This window comes from Desarmillaria tabescens (assembly GCF_030435595.1).
Source record: "Desarmillaria tabescens strain CCBAS 213 chromosome Unknown EV420scaffold_85, whole genome shotgun sequence".
NCBI classification, from domain to species: domain Eukaryota; kingdom Fungi; phylum Basidiomycota; class Agaricomycetes; order Agaricales; family Physalacriaceae; genus Desarmillaria; species Desarmillaria tabescens.
In genome coordinates, this window is record NW_026848384.1 from 128,297 (window position 1) to 147,044 (window position 18,748).

The window sequence follows — 18,748 nt, forward strand, 5'->3', positions numbered from 1 at the left end:
GATGCGGACTATATAGAACGAAGGGCAGCATGGCATTGCAAGATAGCGATATACACATCGTCATTCTACTTGAAAACAGTACCTGGTGAAATGTTTATCAGTCTTGGTACAAAATGAGACGTGAATAAATGCGTACCTCCAAACGCAAAGGTCCATTCTCTGCCGGATTATAACGCCACTGGTTATATCAAGATCCTTGCTGAATGTAACAGAAGCCGCTGGTGATACGAAGAGCTCCGCGAGATGTATGTCCGAAGGAGCCAGTGGACCTGCACAAATACTAAATTGAAGAAACGTCAAGTGAAAGAAATCGGATTCACTTCCGTCTTCCACGGTCTTAGCATAAGACTTGAAGGCAAGCAGGACGTTAGCGCACTGTGCAACCAACACAGGTCAGCGTGGATCTCTGCCTGTCAGAGGAAAGATGTCTATCACGAGTCAGGCCTGGGAAGGGCAAAGCTTGCCGAGAACGGAGAGCGTATAGCGAGATCACTGGTTGATTCCACGGAACCAGTGGGTCACACGATTACTACTGGAGCATAATGCGCCAGCATCCAGGGTCACACGCCACGACCAGCACGATGTATGCATGAAGCTACCAGTGCTATACCTGCAGATGTCAAATCAGCAAATCGTCAAGGCGAAAGAATCGGTGCTCGTACCTCCACTCCCAATCTCAACCACGATTCGTGAATTGGCATCCATCTCTTGATGGAATTATCAGGTTCGTGTCGCTTGGCGAATAGATATGGACATGATTCGCCGGGCGCAGAGGTGGGCAGGGGTCTACCTGGACATAAGATATTAGTAACAGTCCAACGTCGAAGGAACCGTTGCGTGCACCTGCATCGTCTATCCACGCCATATCCGATTCGGATGTTTCTCCTGAACAGCTCTGGTACGAGGACTGACTACGAGCCTTGGCTAATCGAAATCTGCACGAGGCTGATGCGAGCTGCCAAACCGCCTGTAACTGGAGCAAGTCACAAAAATGCCAGTCATGATCAAGACGCCAAGGGAAAAGAGTGACCCAAGTACCTCCACTACCAGTCTTCCATTGGTAGTTATAGTCCTAGCACAGCGCCAGAAGTCGGTACACATCCCTTGAGAGGAGTCTCGGGTTTCCGGCTTTTATGGTTACAATCATGGGGCACAGAGACGAGAAGGTCAAGCTAGATAGCCAAGGTAAGTGACACCCTAGCATTAAAAAAGCAGTGTACACGCCTCCATTGCCCATAATCCGTACTGTCTCCGAATCTGACTTTTCCAAGTCCCTAACAATCCTCATACAGGTAGAAAAATTCGGTGATGCTCGCTTCAAATGACTACGACTCTGAGTCTTGCATGATAAAATCCTTCATGAGGGTAAGCTGAACGTCAAAACCTGGGGAGAACAGAACGGAGAGAAAGAGTTAAGGGAACAAAGCTACGGGATACCGGCCTTGGCCAGTGGCATGCATTTTCCCACGGACAAATTCACGGTGCATGTGATCTCAACGCGCCATTGCCTCAATTTCCAACACCTGTCTTCGACGTGCCATTTGCCTTTCCTAGTTTCGTCGCGTCCACATGTGTACTATTGCGACTCAAGATGATGGCCTTCCCCTTTATAATCCCTCACCAGTGTCGATGGTGCTAAAGACACTTCTATCCTCAACAGATAGACAATATGTACACCTATGATTGGTACGTGCAATCCTAATTATTAACGTCACAGAACATAATCTATTTACTATGCCTCAAAGTATCGACTGCGACGACGTATGGTAGCAGAGTCTGAACACCTTTGGAATAAACGATCAAGCAACACCACACTCAGCTAGTTCCACTTTGGATACACACCAACAGATAAGTATTTAAGAGTCGACTACGTGACGTTGAAGCCTGAAGCCTGTTCAGTTTATACCTTTCTCCTACAACTCGTAACCACTAGCGGAATATACTGTGGCGGCCCTGGGAGATACTCCGTAGATTTTCTGTCTTTATTTCCATTCGGCATCTTTCCCCATGAGTCGCTTCGCTATCTTCTTCTCGTCACTGTTGTCCCTCAATTTAAACTTAGTCGTGTTTGCTTCTGCGCAGCTGCACCTATGGCTTACGAATGAAGAGTCCCGGTAGTCGCACATATAACCACTACCGAAGTCATGGAATGGGTTGCACGATCGGTGTCAAGAGTCAGCTCCAACGCTAACCGCGAATTTAATTATCGGAGAGTAAATCAAATATCCTACGACTCTCCGTCCGTTTCTTCAACATCCTCAATCCGCATCTCATCCAAATGTATAGCCATCCCCGGACCAATCTCCGTGGTATTATCCAATATATTCCTGACGGCGGGATGGTTCAAGATATGGTTCTCCCCCGAATACGTAGAATCGCTAACTGTCGCTTTAAAATCGGAAGCCGACATTCCATACGGGTGGCCCACGAACCAGCAACTATCGCCAGTCAGTACTGCTTGCAAACAAATCTGATAGCAAAACTCACGCGACCTCCTCTTCCAGTTCTTCCGCCTTGGCCGCCTTCCCCATACGTCTATACATCCTGCTCATATGCGCCATGGCCCACAACTTCGTTCTCCATGCTTCCGTGGAATCCTCCACCTCTTTGAACACACGCTCCGCCTCCGCCTCTTTTCCAGGCTGCTTCGAATAGCACGCAACGAGGTACAACATCGGGGTGACGTCCTTTTCCTCTGGGGGGTGGAACCTCCGGTACTGTGCCAGCGACATCTGGATGAAAGGCTCCGCCTCGTCAATCCGTGTGGGCTCGCAGTATCGCATGAACTGCGCCATCTGCCACGAACACCCGTCGAGTAGGTGAAGCTTCTTGTTTCCATCTGTGTCGACTTCATCGGGCTCGAGCATGCCGATGGTGCGCATGTAGGTTGGGTCAGAGCCGTTAATTTCGATTTCTTTGATAAAGTCGGCTAGGAGGTCGATGACGGCAGTTTGGTTGGGCGGGGAGAGGGAGGGAAGGATGTTGACGAGGCGTTTGTTGACAATTGAGAATTTATGGGTACCGCCGATGGTGATTGTAGGTACGGGATCTGGGCGGCCGTTTGGGAAGGCTTTTGGCTGGGACATGATGAAGGGTTGCAAGGAAAAGGGAATATGTCTGAATTCGCCGTTATATCTCAGACTGGGACTTGTATTCGGGGTCGCCACACGTGGGACGGCAATCTTAAAACGTGGTGAGGCAACTCAATTGAAAGATTGCTTCCATGAATCCCAAGAAAAGAAGATTGAACATAAACTCGACGAAGTCTCCACGCCACACATTCAAGTTCCGAGTATCCAAGAGATGCAGACTTACCAAGGGCAAGGACCCCGCTCCCACGAACCTATCACAGCCCGAGTTAAGTATTCCCTGCATAAGGATTACTGCAAAAAGAAGCGTCGAAACCAAAATTTTGGATACTATGGGTGATCACGATGTGCAAATGGATCGCGATGTGCAAATTTTGGTTTGCAGCACATTCTAGGTTGTTGTTGGCTTCGGTTTTTTTTCTGATGGCCCATTGAAAGTATATAACCCATAGTACACAGTAGTTTTTTTCGTAGGCCTCGAGGAAGCCTTGCAAGGCAGCAATCACCATCGGAAAATGGCCTGTGTAAGGACCGGCTACTTCCGGTTTCTCGCCAATAGCCTTTGGTAGCCCTGAAATAACTTGTGGGCATGAATAGGGCATACTTTAAGAGTTCAAAACAAAAAGATCCGGACCTATTGCCTGAAGGATGCATGAAAAACGAGAGAAACATCGATTTCAGTGGTAGAGAATGTGACAGTTTCAAAGTCAGCTCTGCCGCGTCTCGGTTACAGTTATTTACCGGTCAATGAAACAGCAAAATTGGATATTTACTGTAGGTTCCAATTGGTTGGGAATTTTGACTAGGTTTGAATGTAAGAATGTGTAATACTATGCAACAATAAGATACAGTAAAAAAAAGATGCTCAAAGGTGCGGGTACAAGTCCGCTTTCACAGCATTATTGTGGCGTGGGTATTCTGGGCTATTTTGAGTCATTGAAACAGTCCGGCCCATGTACCCAAACCTCATTAGTCAGCAACTTGGAATCACTCGAGTGCTATAAGAAAGCGAGATCTCCTTTCCAGTCTCCCTCTGATATACAGCCTCGAAATCTTTGCAGATTTTTCTTGCATCTTTCTGAGGAGCACTGGGTAGTTTGGCAAGCTCATTCTTGTGTGCAATGACTGCCTTTTCCATTAGCTGGTCATGGCATTTGCGAGTAATCTGGCACTTTTTCAAGTTTGATTTAGCATGTCCAGGCATAGTAAAAAATTGAGCAAGAGGAGAAATAAAATTCGGAGGCAATGGGGCAATAATAGGCGCATTGGACTGTCAGACTGTCCATCAAAGGCAATAGCTTGGCAGAACCACACTTTTATCTATGCCCTAGACTCCTCAGATAATGGGCGTCTGGTCTCAAACTTGTCATACAGGTTCTTCAGAAGGTCATTAACATTATTGAGGCCTTTGTGGGTGATTACATTCAGATGGAGGACACACATTTCTGGGTCAGATTTTGAGTTCACGAGAAAATAGATATTTTTAGAACAGAAGCCTCAATTTCTCGGAATATTATCCATGTCACATATGAAGAATTACTGTAGAACATGAAGATACAATACACATCAGCAATGTAATACAAATTAATGATGAAGGATGAAGGGAGGGAGAGCAAGAGGCTAAGTGTTTCATTGAACCATGGTGTTGCAATGACCGGTAAATAACTGTACGTCAATAAAATGTCCCGCGACAAGTCCAACATTTCGCTGCATGGCAATGGCGGACTTCCAATTTGACTGTGACATTCGTTGTGACGGGATTTTGCATATAGCGATTTTTTCACCCTTCCACCTCGGTCACCGCCCGACAACTGTTCTACTCTACAGATTGCCCCTTAATATTTATCAAAGCATCGAAGAATACCTAGAAATATACCCATAAAATTTTAAAGGATACGGATGGCAGGTAAGAGCTACAGAAAATCATTCATCAAAATTTTGCACACATAGCGACTACCCATAGTATGTCAGTCAGCTGTCTCTCATGTTGTGCTGCGCACGTCACTTTGTATTTCCCAGCAACCTCATTCCCTGAAAATTTTAAACCTCTGATCCTCAAGACGTCGAAAACGAGAGGCTAAATTTTCATGGATTGTTCGCAAGGCCATAATTACTGGAATATTTGAGCGTCTTCTCACCGTGAATCAGTGCCATACGTCAAACAATTTTTTACACGGACAACAACTCCGAGTCAGGTGTGTCAAGAGCACTCGGCTGATTTGCATATTCGTCGGAATCATCGGGAATGTATGCCACGGGAGAATCATCGGTGATTGTGCTAGGTTGGAGATCCTCAGCAAACACCGCGTCGTCCTAAAATGATATCGTTGAGATCAGGTAGCAGACTAGAGACTTTACTCACCGGCGCCGGGACAGAATATTCAACGACTTGTTTCAACTTTGCGACGGAAATTTCGAGCCGAATCATAATGTGCTGCACCTCGCGCATGTCATATGGCCTCCACTGCGCGTCGTGTAGCGAGAAGAATTGCTGTTCCGATATGTACTGCTGATTTTTGAAAAGGCGTTCCAACTTGATTATGCACAGAGACCAAGCTGGATCCTGAGGACGAAGACCTGCAAGCACATTTAAGGTTTTTTGAGCACCTCCAGTGCCGCCCTTTTCGGTACATTTCGAAAGTCGCCTGCCAAGTATGGCACAGATAGTATAAAGATTTTGAGGACAATGAATATAATCAATATATGCATCGATGGGAGTGGGAATTCGAGCTGGGTGGGAAGTCTTTGATCTTCTCCGGTCAAGCATACGACAGATTGCTGAGATGTAGGCCTGGATGACACGGCACCAGGGATAGATGAACATAGTCTGCTCGGCGAATTGGAGCATGTCAAGAGTTGTGAATGTTTCTACCGCAGTGGCATCATCATTATCCATGTTATGTTCCAAGAGAGTTCCTGCATCGACGACACAGTTCGCTGGCACATAGTTGTCCATCAACCAGTTACCACGGGTGTTTGGATTCAATGTCAGTCCACAAATCACGTCTCTGACATTGCTCCACTCCGGAGGTAAGATCCCCCAAGACATGCTAGGCTCCAGATTTGAACTTTCGGGGATTATAATGCATACCAGTATTCGTATTACATCGGAACGAATCATCCACGGTATAGGAGACGGACATTTCTCTTTACTTGCGAATGATTGAGATGTTACAAGTGGACAGATGATGGAATAAATTGCAGCGCTTTCGCGGAATGACAGCATTGCATAGTCTGTGAGATGTATCCGGAGCTCTCTCAATGCGAAAAAAACCATGCCAAAACAGTGATGCTGTATGAGGGACGGATCATCCCATCGAACTGCACGGAATGATTGTGCGGAAAGGGCGTAGTTGGTAATAGCCAAAAGTAGGCGAATACGCCGTGAAATCTCAGATTCATGGGGGTGGTCGTCGAAACTCCCTGGCTCGCTCAATCCATCAAATTTGGCAAGCACGTCCAACAAGTGGGTTTCGATGTCGTCATAAAGTCCGAACCGTAAAGCGTCTTGAAGGGACATTCTGCGAGTACCATCATCCTGTGGTTGAGCAGGATTCCATGATAATTTCTGTCGTGTAAGTGTTTCCATGAACTTGTAACAGAATGGTTCAAATTCGGAATTGTGGAATGAATCTAGAGCGAGGGAGCGACGGGAAATCACATTTGAAAACAGAGATCTCCACAAGGATGGATGAAGAAGAATATTTTCAGTATCGGCCTGTCGGGTGAGGTAGAGAAAGACGTCAGCACCGGTTGGATGATTTCTGGGACGGAGCTCATCGTCTTGACATGCGATGGTGGCAGTCATTGTTGTTATTTCGAAGGATAACTGACTATCCGGAGTAAGCGTCAAGAGTAGGCATGGGATAGTGGAAGGATGACTGCATGGTACCTCCGCTGAAAAGCGGAGACGGCTACGAAGAAGGCGCTCTAATTGTGTTTCCATGCCATTTATTACAGCAGAATACCCTGGGTAGCTGTGAGGTTCTAAGCATTCTTGCAAAATCTCCCAGTTTCTCTCCTCGATTCCAGTACCTTCGAATGCAGTATGCAACACGTCAGGTTTAATGCTGGGCTGAAGCCCGCCAATGCATTGTATGATACATCTATGAATCACAGGATTGGAAGACATATCGTATAACCAACGAAGGGAGTGAACATCCAAGTCGTCGCATTGGTTTTTGATAGTCTGGAGCTCCCATTCTTGAATGGAGGGTGGACGCAGCTTATAGCGAGCCATAGATGTCCATCCGAGAATTTTCTTGTGGGCGACAAAGAAGAGATCCGTCAATGAAGTTTGATAAGGACATCCCGGGAAGAAAAGAGGCATCAGTAGGGCTGCAAGATACAGAGCGTATGAGCCTCCCATGATCACCAAAAGAACATATGCGGTCGACTGTTCCAAATCCAGGAGGAAGACGACCAACCCTGCGAGGAAGATGGCAAGCGCAATGTGCAACAGGAATGGAAGGATTCCGATAATGATCGGGACATGCCAATCTTGAAAACCGGTATAACGAAATTGCCGAATCCTGCACCGATCTCGTGGAGTCTCTGATGATGCTAACATATACTGTCGTATCCATTGCTTGGCGAGAACCGCGATGAGAGCTGTGACTAAACTCAAGGAAAGGCTCGTGAACCATAAGCCATTGACATAACGGTCAGAAGCGGACGGAATGAAGATAGTTGTGGGGTTCAATGGTGAAGCAGAGACGGAGTCGACCGCGACGCCGCTAGCGATGGCACGTTGGATATTAACCATTTCATAAAGCAAGAAGGCAGACATCTCTGAGTAATCGACCTGCAAGCTTTGGGATGTCTGCGCCACGAAGGTGGTCACTACCGCAGAAAATAAACCAGCCTACTTACCGAGTTTAGCCATTTGCATGATAGAAACATCGCAGAAATTGAACTCACAAACACCAAAAGGACGTCGACGTTGTCCCGAAGAACCTCAATTTTCCCCTTATCGTAGGCTTGGCATTCATCAGCGAATATCCGCCAGATCCTGGCTGTGGGATCACATTCCGATCCAGGAGAATCTTCTGGGTATTTTTGTTCGTAATCATCCTGGACTAAACTCTCGTTGAGTTTTGCCATATGTCCTATCTGATAATGGAGAAGCATACCTGTCCTTACTCCAGACTTTATTTTCAAAAGCTCAACATGGTTTGGTACTGCTGATGGAATAGCTTGGGGAGTATCAAGCGAAGGTGCGTGTCCATAAAGCATTGACCCAATAGGTGTATCCGAGACTTTCTGTTTCGATGTATCCTGGGGAAAACTGTGAGAAGGCTCCGGCGTGAGATAAGCATCGAATGTCGGCGAGACCGGCGCTCCAGAAATGTTTGAAGTATTCTGAGGCAGCCCGTGAAAATAGAATGGGCTGCCGTGGAGTATCTGACTCAGCTGAGGGGGAGGCGGCGACGGTAGGTTAGCGACAGATGGATTTTGGGCGCTCTGAAATGGGCCGGAGAAGGGAATAGAACCATGTGGAGGGACAGGAGATGTCCCCGAATCCGAATTTAATGCAGAGTCCGGAGGGTCAGTGGGAGAGTCCAAAGGACTTGATAGCCCCCAGGATGGCGGCATGCTAGCCCATAAGGGTTCGCTCTCAGTAGCGCCATGTGCGTGATCAAGAGGATGAGACATGACAACGTAAGATGTCATTGTGTCATCTTGACTGCCAGCCTGCAGTAGGGAAGGCCGGCCACGAGCATTAGATAGCAATGCACCCACAGGACTGTGATACGCATGAGAAGTTAAGGTCATCCGCAGATAAGAGTATACATACGCGGACGAAGGTTGTTCCTCATCTTGTTGTCCAACTGCCATGCTATTGGAGCCTGAATGCGACTCTGACTGCTCAGTCCAGAAAAAGAGAAAAGATGGGGCGATGAGAGAGGAAGAAAAGCGCCAACATCAGCTTTTTGAGCGCTCAGGGACAAGGAGCAAAACAGTTACAGGTATGCACCTCCGAATTCATATTAGCGCCAGCTACTGCCATCAGGGAAATATGCATTAGCTTTTTAAGGGTATATCATCGCCGAATTGAGCTCGTCATTTGATGCTTGAAGTTGGAATCTCTACCCGTGGAGTTGCCGTAGTGTTGGGATTTTGCCGGAAAGTTCTAGAAGGGGCAATCCGGCATCATGCTGAGAGTTGCTGAGTAAGCACGAGACTAGTAGAAAGTTGTAGTACATTCTAGATTACATTGCGAAGTAGTATAAATACAGGCTCTGTAGGAGCCTAGGAATAATAAGTTCATATCAACTGGCCTTACCAGCCAGGAGTCTACCCTGCGCAACACCGAGGATTCCAACACGTAGGGAGGTCAATAGGGTTAGTGTTCAAGTCGAACAATTTGCCCTAAAGTGCGACTTGCCCTAAGCTCTGCACGTGATTCTGTCACGTCGCTGAATCAGTGTGCTAAATCAGTGTCACAGACAAAACATTGTCACAGAAAGCCTCCAGAAGCTCCCTCCAAATGTTGTCCGGCAAATCCTAGGAAGTTACCCCTCAAATATGCAACGTTCACAAAATATGCTAAGTATCTCGGACAAATTTACCTAGCCCAAAAAAAACCGGTTCAGCTTTCAAATTTGTCTTTTTATCGTACTTCACGGAAGGATCTATGGACCCTTCAATGGTTGGTCATCCACGCCCACCGCCCAAAATATGCTAACAAAAGACAAAAGTTGTACTAGTTGGAACTTGGGGAACTAAAATATGCTACCTCTGGACAAAGTTTTTTTTTTTTTTTTTTTTTTTTTTTTTTTTTTTGGTTGAGGCTATTGCAGAGGCGGTCCGGCGACACAGTCGCTTCCAACGTGCAGCCTGGAGAATTTGCCAGGATTTCAAACCAAGCATCATTAGTGTTTCCGAGTTGATAAAAGATTGTTACCGCGAGGAAATGCATTGCGCACAGATTAGTGTGGGACTTGGGACTTATCAAGTGGCTGGGCATCTTCTTCGAGCTTCTTTGTGCCATCCCCTATACTTACCTTGCGTGCCACAGCCACTATGATTCCATACCCACTAAAACCCTGCTTGCTTCTGTCCAGTCAGATGGAAGCTGATGCTCGTTCTGGAGGGACCCTGCCCATGTTCTCAGTACTATGTCTTTGGGGAGAGCCTTCTTGCCAAAACGTTTGTAAGTCATCAGGCGATCCAATTCTAGCCGTTTGTTTATCTTTTTCAGCCATCTGTTTCGGATCTGGTCAGGTGTGAAGGGACTGTTTTGTCGTCCAATCACTCTCTCGCAACGGGCATTCCATATGACTTGCACCGAAGAAGATATGATTATGCGGTAGAACCTCTCCTTACCGCTATCACATTTGCCATTCCGTCTTTTGAACACAGGCACCGCACAGGTCTGGATCATGGCCATTGAGGGGGAATGCCATGAGATTTTTCGTTTTTCTAGTAGGGTCTTGGTGAGATCCCAGACTTCCTTCTGTCCCGGGGTGGTGCAGGATGTGAGGATGTGTTCCATGCTCTCCAGCACGCCACCACAATGTTCGCATTGAGCGCGCTCATGGTATTCCGGTGCGAAGTGTAACCATTTCTCACCAACTCTATAAGCTTCGTGGGTTAACATCCATAAGAAGTACCTTGTACCCCGGTCAATGTCTTTGTGTTGGAATGATCTCCACAGGGCTTCTGCTGTGGGCTTCTCCCCAAACACGTCTAGCCCTTCTAACATTGCTTTTTCCAGGTTCCTAGCTGTTTTGGGCCGGGGTTGGAGGTTACGAAGCTTACGTTTGTGCAGGGCTTTGTAGGCTCGGCTTTGGGTCATTTTGTTTAGCGCCGCTCCTGTTACTCTGATAGTTGGGTGAATTTCAAGGCTTATGGAGTCCGCATCACTCTTCCAGGCTCCCTCATTTGCAAGACGGTCTGCCTCCTCATTTCCTTGGTGCCCATTGTGCCCTTTAACCCATTTCATAGTTGAGATTTGCTTCCAGCTGTGGAAGCTCGCCACCATCGCTTGGAGGATACCTCTGTTTGGGACTCCTATGTACCCAGAGTCTTCCATACGTCGGAGGGAGGACGTTAGATGTTTCAGGACATATTGTGAGTCTGTGTCTGTGTGCAGGATGGCTCTTTTGTTCACTGTTGCTGCAAGTTCTTTTGTCGCGACCGCTTCTCCTACTTGATTGGTCTGTGGGAGAGTGGCTGGCACCCGTAGGGCTATCTTTAGTGTCTCTTCTCCCTCCACGTAGATTCCAGCGCCTGCCCGTGCATTCACAGTTCCATTGTCAATACAGGAACCATCTGTCGCCGCTGTGATGATGGCAGTGTTTGAGGGTCCTATTCTCAGATCTGGTAGGTCATTGCACACTCCTCCTTCCGTGAAGATCCTGAACAAGTTGGCTTGGTCGCCAGTAGTTGTTACTCTCCGGTCAAATTCGTATCCTTCCTCAAGTATTTCGGGGGCTTCTTCATAGTCTTCTGGAAGCATGAACCTTGGGTCCCACTTTGGTGGAAGTGTGTCCAATAATTCTTTGGCTTGGAGCATGCATTCATTTGGCTTTTCACAACCTAGGTTATCTGACATAGCTATGCATATATAGCATTGGCAAATTTCTCCCCGGCGAGAGTTGTTGTGATTTGGGTCATCGAGAAGGTCTGCGATCTCTTCGGCTTCACTAACAAGGCGTAGGTTGTGATTCTCCCGGAGGCAGATGCTCGCTGCTGACTTTGTCAGGAGTCTAATTCTGGGGTCCACCTCTGAGTGATACCATATTGGTCTGTTTCGGATTAACTCTCTAGAGAAGGCGATGCCTTCTACCCGGACGCCCATTTCCTTTGCAATGATGTACATTCTTTGCAGGTCATGTGGTAGGCTGGACTTTTTGGTTCCAAAGGATTGTAAGAAGATATTCTGCTTAACTTTGGGACTGATATTTCTTTCGGTACTCAGGCCTGTCTGGGCTATTATGTCATGCGCAAAGAGTGTCCACGTCGGTTGTTCACTTGAGAGGAGTGATTTGACCCACATCATTTCAATGGCTTTGTTGCGTGTTCAGATGTCCAGGATGTCAAGGCCACCTTGGTCTCTCAGGCGCTTGAGTGTTTCCAGGTCAACTAAGTTCTTTGTTTTTCCTTCCCAAATGAACTTGCGTTCACGTTTTTCCAGTTTGTCCTCAATATGTTTCGGCATTCCTTGAACCGCTGTGAGGTATTGTGTTAGGCCTCCTATAACTGTCTGGATGATAATCCTATGGCCGGGAACTGAAGGGTGTGACATATCCCAATGGGCAAGACTCTGGTCAACTTTTTCGAGTACTGGCGCCCACGCTGTGTCTTCTGGAATGTTATTTCCAAACCATGCCCCGAGGATTCGGATAGCCTCGTTCTCTTCGACTATATGGATATTCTCAGGTATCTTTTCGAAGTCATCTTTGGATTTGCGGTGGTTGATCAAGTTTACTCGGAATTCCTTGTCTCCTATGGGGATGATCTTGGTCTTAGTCACATTAAAGCGTGCACCACTGGCCAGACACCATCTGTCCAGAAGTTTCATGAGGTCTTCAAAGTTGTCGTCCTCATGAAGAAATGTAGTTGTGTCATCTGCAAAAAGGTTTGCGATCAATCTCTCTTCAGAGCCTGGAACTGACAGGCCTTTCAATCCAGATTGTCGGAGCATTTCTGCGAGAGGTTCTATGGCAAGGTCAAACAGTAGGCAGGACAGGGGGTCACCTTGGCGCACTCCTCGTGTGATGTTGAATGGTGAGCTAAGGTATCCGTTTACCATCACTCTTGTCTGAGCATGTTTGTACAGGGATTTGATAGTTGTGATAAATGGTGTTGGGATTTGGAAGGCTTCTAGGACCTTCCATAGATAATCATGACGGATCCTATCGTATGCTTTTTCTTGGTCAAGAGCTACAATCAGACCATTTTGTTGTGTTAAATCGGCATGGTCTATTATCATACGGATAAGTTTTGTTTGGTTCGTTATCTGGCACCCAGGGATAAAGCCTGCTTGGTTCTTGTGTATGAGTTCCGGTGCAGCTTTGACCAGCTTTATAGACAATGCTTTTGTGAAGAGCTTGTATTCAGAGTTCAGCAGGGTTATGGGGCGGTAGTTCGACATCTTGTTTCGGTCGTTTTTCTTATAGATTGGGCACATCCAGCCCTCCGTGAATGCTGTTGTTTCATCCATACCAAATTCCTCTATGTCGTTGAAGACGCAAGTGAGTAATCCGACTATATCAAAGGCTAGTAGTCCTTTTCGCTCGTCCTCTACGAACCTATCATTAAAGACTTTGAAGAATTTATTTGTCACTCCATTTATTCCCGGAGCAGAGTCATTCTTGGACAAGTTCAGGGGCTTTATAATTTCTTCACGCTTCAGTTTCTCAATGAAGTGGAGTTTGTTCATCTCGGTAGGGGAGACTGTTATGTTATTGAGCGACTCATGGATCATATTTGCTCGTTCCTCCTCATTGATGTCGAGTCCTTCATTCTGGAGGGTCTCACCATGGAAGTTGCGCATCATCTCAGCCATCTTTGGGGAGTACCGCTCGTAAATAGGTTGGGGCTCTACAGGAGGACTTGCATCGGCTTGGTCAATGGCCGTGACAGGAGATACACTGTTGGGGATTTCAAGCGCGTGGATTACATCGCGTGGTTTTGACTGTTTGTTAACTTGGAAGTAATATTTTGAGACTGTTTCTCCCCCTAGATGGTCTCTTGCTGCCACAAAACGGCGTGCAGTATCATGTTCCTCTCGTTTAATATTTCGTAGCTCTGATTTCAGCCTTGCTAGCCTTTCTGATTGCTCCAGTTCAGATAAATCAGGGTTTCCTGGTGTGTTTTCTATTTCTTTCTCAATTTGAGATCTCTTTAGTTGGGATTGAACCTTCACGCTGCGTTCTCGTTCCCTGGCTAGTTCCATTGCAGCTGTTATGAACTTCTGGTACACTCTCTGGGGGTTCGAGGACTGAGTTCTTCCTGACCGTCTGATCTCAGTGATCTCATCTAGGGCATTTATTCCAAGCCTTTTCACCCCTTCGGCTAGCTGGCGGTCTTTAAGGATGCTGTCCGGGCAGGCCCATCTTCCTTTGCCAATCAATGGTGCTTCTTCATGCGCGATCTGTACTGAGACCATATCATGATCGACACCTGCTATACCTACTGGGCATATTTTCCATTGACGAGCATTCTCGAACAGATTGTCTGTAACATATATTCTGTCGATTCTGGATTGAAACACTTGGCATACCATTTCATTTGCTCCTTGGACTGGGACGCTTCGTGTGCAATGGAATGAGAAGTCTTTCCTGTCAGGATATGTTCTACGCCATCCATCTCGAAGTCCAAGCAGTTCCTTGAGATTGTCAAAAGCTGTCAGTACGTCAGCGTGGTCTGCTCGCATAGGTAGCCGGTCTATTGGGTCCTCTACAAAATTCATGTCGCCACCCATGTAATCTGGCCACCACTCACGGTGGGCAGTAAAGAAGTTGAATAGAGTTTTGAAGAACTCTGCGGATTCTTTGGCATCCCTCTGTTTTACATTTGGAGCGTAAATGCCCAGGATGATGATCTCTTTTTCCCCGTACCACCTAGTTTTCAGAAGGATAGCTCGCCCCGGGATGATGACCTTAGTCTTGGTGTGGTGCCAGAGTGTGAGTTGTTTATTGATGACTATCGCTACTCCGCCTTTGCTCGTCGGGTTCTCTGGGTCAGCCGTGAAGACTATTTTCATTCTGCGTGCAAAGAGGTGCTCCAGATCATTCCGTCGCTGCTCTGTAAGGTGCGCTTCTGAGACTATAAGGATTCCAGTCCTCGACGTTCGTAGGAGTTGGTTGATATGACTCCATTTGCTATTCTGGATATTGTCTCCGGATCCCGAGCAGCTGAATCCGTTGATATTCAGACAAGAAACCATTATGGCTGCCCGGGTTTCTTTTCTGTTTTCTGCACGTCGAGATCGTCTGTTCCCTGAATATGCCCTAACGAAGGGGGTCTGGGTGGTTGTGGAGCTCGTTGGTCGCAAGGTTGCACCTTGTGTGTTTGATTCACCATTCGAGAGAAGGCATGGCTCACTCTGTACTTGGTTCGTGGCATGGCCACTCTCGCTATTTGGTGTCTCGTCTAAGGGGGGACAAGAGTTGCACGAGTTTGCCGAGATGCTCGACTCACGCCTTTGACGATTGCGTCTCCGGCGTCTACCACCGCGGACTTGCGTGGTTTCTCTCAGGCCTGCACAGGGTGAGGGTTGAGAGGCAGTTGGCATGTTCCCATCATTGTCCGGGGGACCTCGCGACATTGGGTCTACCCCATTCTCCGGGAATTCCGAAACTGGTTCCCCACTGTCGCTACTCGCCCTACCGTCTTGCATGGAGGAATGACCAGTGGGTACGTCAGGGCCTCGACTAAGTAGAGCGAGACCATTACCGTAACCACCCACAGAATTGTTTGAAGTATTCCTGTTGTCCAAAACGTTAGTAGCGCTGTTAGTTCACATACGGGTCTGCCAAACCACTTGTATGCTAGATGAATCCACTTGAAAGATATCTTCCCCGGTGAGAGGGAAGACCTTCCAAGCAGTGTAGGCTCCATCGGGTCCTGCTGGAGACTCTTTGTATCGCCTCTCCCCTCTCTGCAATCCGACTTACCTCCATATAAACCGTCAGTAATCTAAGAGGGGAGATGCTTCGGTGAGTGTTAGAAGGCTCTAACGGACACATCACCTATCCAGTCTCACCACTGGTTCCGCTATCACAGGCTTGAGGCTCGTCCGAGATCAATCTAGCGGGTACATAAGGATCTCTATTGAAAGGTACGTGGTACATGAAACGGCATATAGGTGGTAAGCAAACTAGTGCTTTTTGCCACGCTGAACTACGCTCCATTCGTCGTCCTTGTTCTTTCCTCGCTTGGAGCGCCCTCCTGGCTTGGAGCTCCCCTCTTTCCGTTTCCGGCCTGGGTCGTTGGGGGGTCCTGCTTTCATCATGCGAAGCCTTAGTTCATCAGCGGTGGGGCCATACCAGGCAGAGTCCACTCCTGGGAAGGGGCAAGCATGACTCGGATGGTTCTGGTTCTTACACCAGTCGCATCCTATGATCTTGTCGACGTTTAGCAACTGTTGGTAGTTGACTCGGACTCTGAGATTGCGAATATGGGCGGTGAGTGCTCTATGGAGATCCAAGTCATCCGTAATGGGCTCTCCCATGAGTAGGAAGACTGGTCCTTTGTCGTCCTCGAGGTTCTTTGTCTCGACGTAGGTGAGGCGCCAGGACTGGGTCATCTTGACCGTGAGCTCGATTGGGTTCCCCGACTTGCCTTTTGCCTGGGTGATTCGTTTGACCAGGTTTTGGAGGGGCACGCTGCGCCACGCCTCCACTTTCAGGCAAGCTAGGGCTTCAGCTATAAGGGTCGCGTCGTTGCGGACGACGTTGCCTTGGAAAGCTGCGACGACCCATGCGAGAGCTTTGGGGTCAAACGGGACGAAATTCCAGACGATGCGGGAGGGGATGGCGAAGGTTTGTTGCCAGATGAGGTACTTCATGAAGTCCTCCGAAATACCGGTGACGACTAGTGGCCACGGTTTATCGAAGGCACTCTTCCTCTTTCGGCCCTCCTCGATGATCTTCCCTTTCTTCCCCACTTTTTCTTCGACTGGATAGAAGACCGTGATAGGGCCCTTGTCCGGAAAATCGAAACCGTCAAGGAACTCTTTGAGTAGGAGGTCGGCTCTGGGGTTGTCGGCGTACCATTTTGGTCCAGCACCGTATGGGAGCCCTGCCATGAACTTGTCTGGAGAGTCGGCGATGGCCTTCCGGAGGTCTTCTGGGAACCCGGCAGTGAGGTGATTCCATGGGACATAGAGTCGGGGGTAGGCCGTGTTGGTGAAAGGGGTGGCAGAGCCTGTCGGAAGAACGGAAGGGGTTTCACCAGAACAAGCAAGTTTATTGTATGGGAAAGGTTCGTCTGCAGTGGGTAGGCCGGTCGTGTTACGTGGGTCAGGGAGTTCGAACGGCATTGAGAGGAATTGATCAAAGGGGATGGGTCTGGGGGTCCTCCGACGAGCTTCACGGCTATCGTCTTCTTCGTTTTGGCTGTCGTCCTGTTTGACAGTGAGGGGAGGATAAGAAAAGAGGCGCAGCACGCACGTTGGGCCTAAACTGTCCTTCGTTCACCTTCTGCTTCTTTTTTGGCTGTTCTCCACCAGAGTGGGATGAGGGATCAGGACTTGTAGTGGAAGACAGGATGGCTAGGATTGGGGGGAGAGTAGTTTTAGAGGGCATTTATGCAAGGATCGAAGCTTATAAGTAGATCATTAGCCTTTGTTTGGGAGAACAATGTTGGCATTCCCTAAAGTGGTCACGAAAAGTTCTTTGTGGTTTGAGTGGCAGTCACGGAAAACAATCATGATAGGAGTGGCACATTCTCTGAGTTCGTCGAGGAGGGCTGAGGATGGCAATGGGAGCTTCGATGGGGATGCTGAGCGATGATGGAGGGAGGAATCAACGGACGACTCGGACCCGGGTGTCAGAATCCGCGTGAGCAAAGATTCCCAATAGGGTGGCATCGCCAATGTGGGTTGTTGGTGCGGTTGTTGCCCTCAGACTGAGATAAGAACAGGATGATTTGGCTCGATGACTCTCGAGAAGATATACTTCAGTTTGGGCAAATTTCGAGAGAGAACTGGGTGGCAGAGTACTGGAGCACGTCGACTAGCTACTACAGGGAGGTAGCTAGTGGCTCAGACCAGGATTCCTGGTACGTTTCAAGACTGAGAAACGTTTCTCTCGACCAGTGAAGGTGCGAGAGCGACTTATTATCCTATCCGACTCTACGTCAAATAGAATCCCTTGAGCCAGACTTGCAGTGGCTAGGCGCCAAACCCCACATGGTGGTGGTTCTTGATCAAGGGTCCCCTGGACAAAGTTTTTGAATTTCTAAGGCATAAGATAATCTAAAAGCAGGACAGAAATGGGCGGGAGCTTCTGGGGGCCTGCCAAAGGTGACCGGTCCAGTTTAGTCGCAGAGCTACTTCAAAGTTCAATCGATGTCGGATCCCAACGCGACCCTTGCGCGACCCAGGTCGTGACTTTCGTGACTTGGTTGGAAAGTGTTGATATTTATCAGTTGACAGTAAGCATGTACGGCGTGCCGAGCAGTGTATTAAAATATAACACAGGAAAGTATCTCCAGTTCTCGAAGCACGAAAAATAGTATACAAAGACAACCCGCTGACCGTTGGGTGGGAAATCGGCGCCGCGGCGATGATAAATCCGGTCGCATCAGACCTGCATAGTACACTGCTAAGTTGAGGTTAGGGTCCATTGTCATCCCTCTTTGATCAACATATATTTACGAAGTACAAAACTAGCGATACAGTAATCAGGTTACAGACAGACGAACGGGAGCAGCGGGCGCTAATCGAATGAGCGAGGCAGGGATAATCATGTTCAAAGGGAACACAGTATTCCTTATCGGGCAGGACATTTTGGGGGGAAGTGAGGAGTTCGATGTGTCTAGGAGTTTCCGTTAGTATCAGCGTCTCCCGGAATATTAACTAGAAGAACGTACCGTGAGTGGGGCGCATCGACAAGTCAATAACATGTAGTAACGTTTGTCCCACATCCGGCTCGCTCCTAGTAGAAACCCCGAATCAGAAAACTACTTCAAAGACAACAAGG

At 47.9% G+C, this 18,748-nt stretch overlaps 4 protein-coding genes across 4 annotated transcripts; all 4 read right to left on the minus strand.

Annotated features, from left to right (window-relative positions):
- Nucleotides 1–4,007: 4,007 nt before the first annotated feature.
- Nucleotides 4,008–4,296, minus strand: EV420DRAFT_1583951 (uncharacterized protein; the record flags this gene model as incomplete). The annotated part of the gene is made up of 1 exon (XM_060474753.1): nt 4,008–4,296. The coding sequence occupies one exon, from the start codon at nt 4,291–4,293 to the stop codon at nt 4,063–4,065; it is 231 nt and encodes a 76-aa protein (XP_060323254.1). The 3' UTR covers nt 4,008–4,062.
- A 5,817-nt stretch (nt 4,297–10,113) lies between these two features.
- EV420DRAFT_1623189 (uncharacterized protein) lies at nt 10,114–11,836 on the minus strand (the record flags this gene model as incomplete). Its single annotated transcript, XM_060475914.1, has 2 exons — nt 10,114–11,219; nt 11,821–11,836. 2 exons carry the CDS (start codon nt 11,834–11,836, stop codon nt 10,114–10,116), a joined length of 1,122 nt encoding a protein of 373 aa, XP_060323255.1.
- A 1,904-nt stretch (nt 11,837–13,740) lies between these two features.
- Nucleotides 13,741–15,336, minus strand: EV420DRAFT_1279539 (uncharacterized protein; the record flags this gene model as incomplete). The annotated part of the gene is made up of 1 exon (XM_060468150.1): nt 13,741–15,336. A coding segment is annotated over one exon (1,596 nt), but the record flags the coding sequence as incomplete, so codon positions are not given.
- A 518-nt stretch (nt 15,337–15,854) lies between these two features.
- EV420DRAFT_1583955 (uncharacterized protein) lies at nt 15,855–17,582 on the minus strand. The gene is made up of 2 exons (XM_060474754.1): nt 17,216–17,582; nt 15,855–17,169 (listed from the first exon to the last, which is right to left on the minus strand). Exons 1-2 carry the CDS (start codon nt 17,348–17,350, stop codon nt 15,922–15,924), a joined length of 1,383 nt encoding a protein of 460 aa, XP_060323257.1. The 5' UTR covers nt 17,351–17,582; the 3' UTR covers nt 15,855–15,921.
- Between the last annotated feature and the right edge of the window lie 1,166 nt (nt 17,583–18,748).

Bases quoted from the DNA above. Each gene is read 5' to 3' on its own strand.
- EV420DRAFT_1583955 (XM_060474754.1), bottom strand. From the start codon at position 17,350: ATGCCCTCTAAAACTACTCTCCCCCCAATCCTAGCCATCCTGTCTTCC. The intron at 17,170-17,215 runs GTGCGTGCTGCG...ACTGTCAAACAG, and splicing joins AAGGACAGTTTAGGCCCAAC to GACGACAGCCAAAACGAAGA.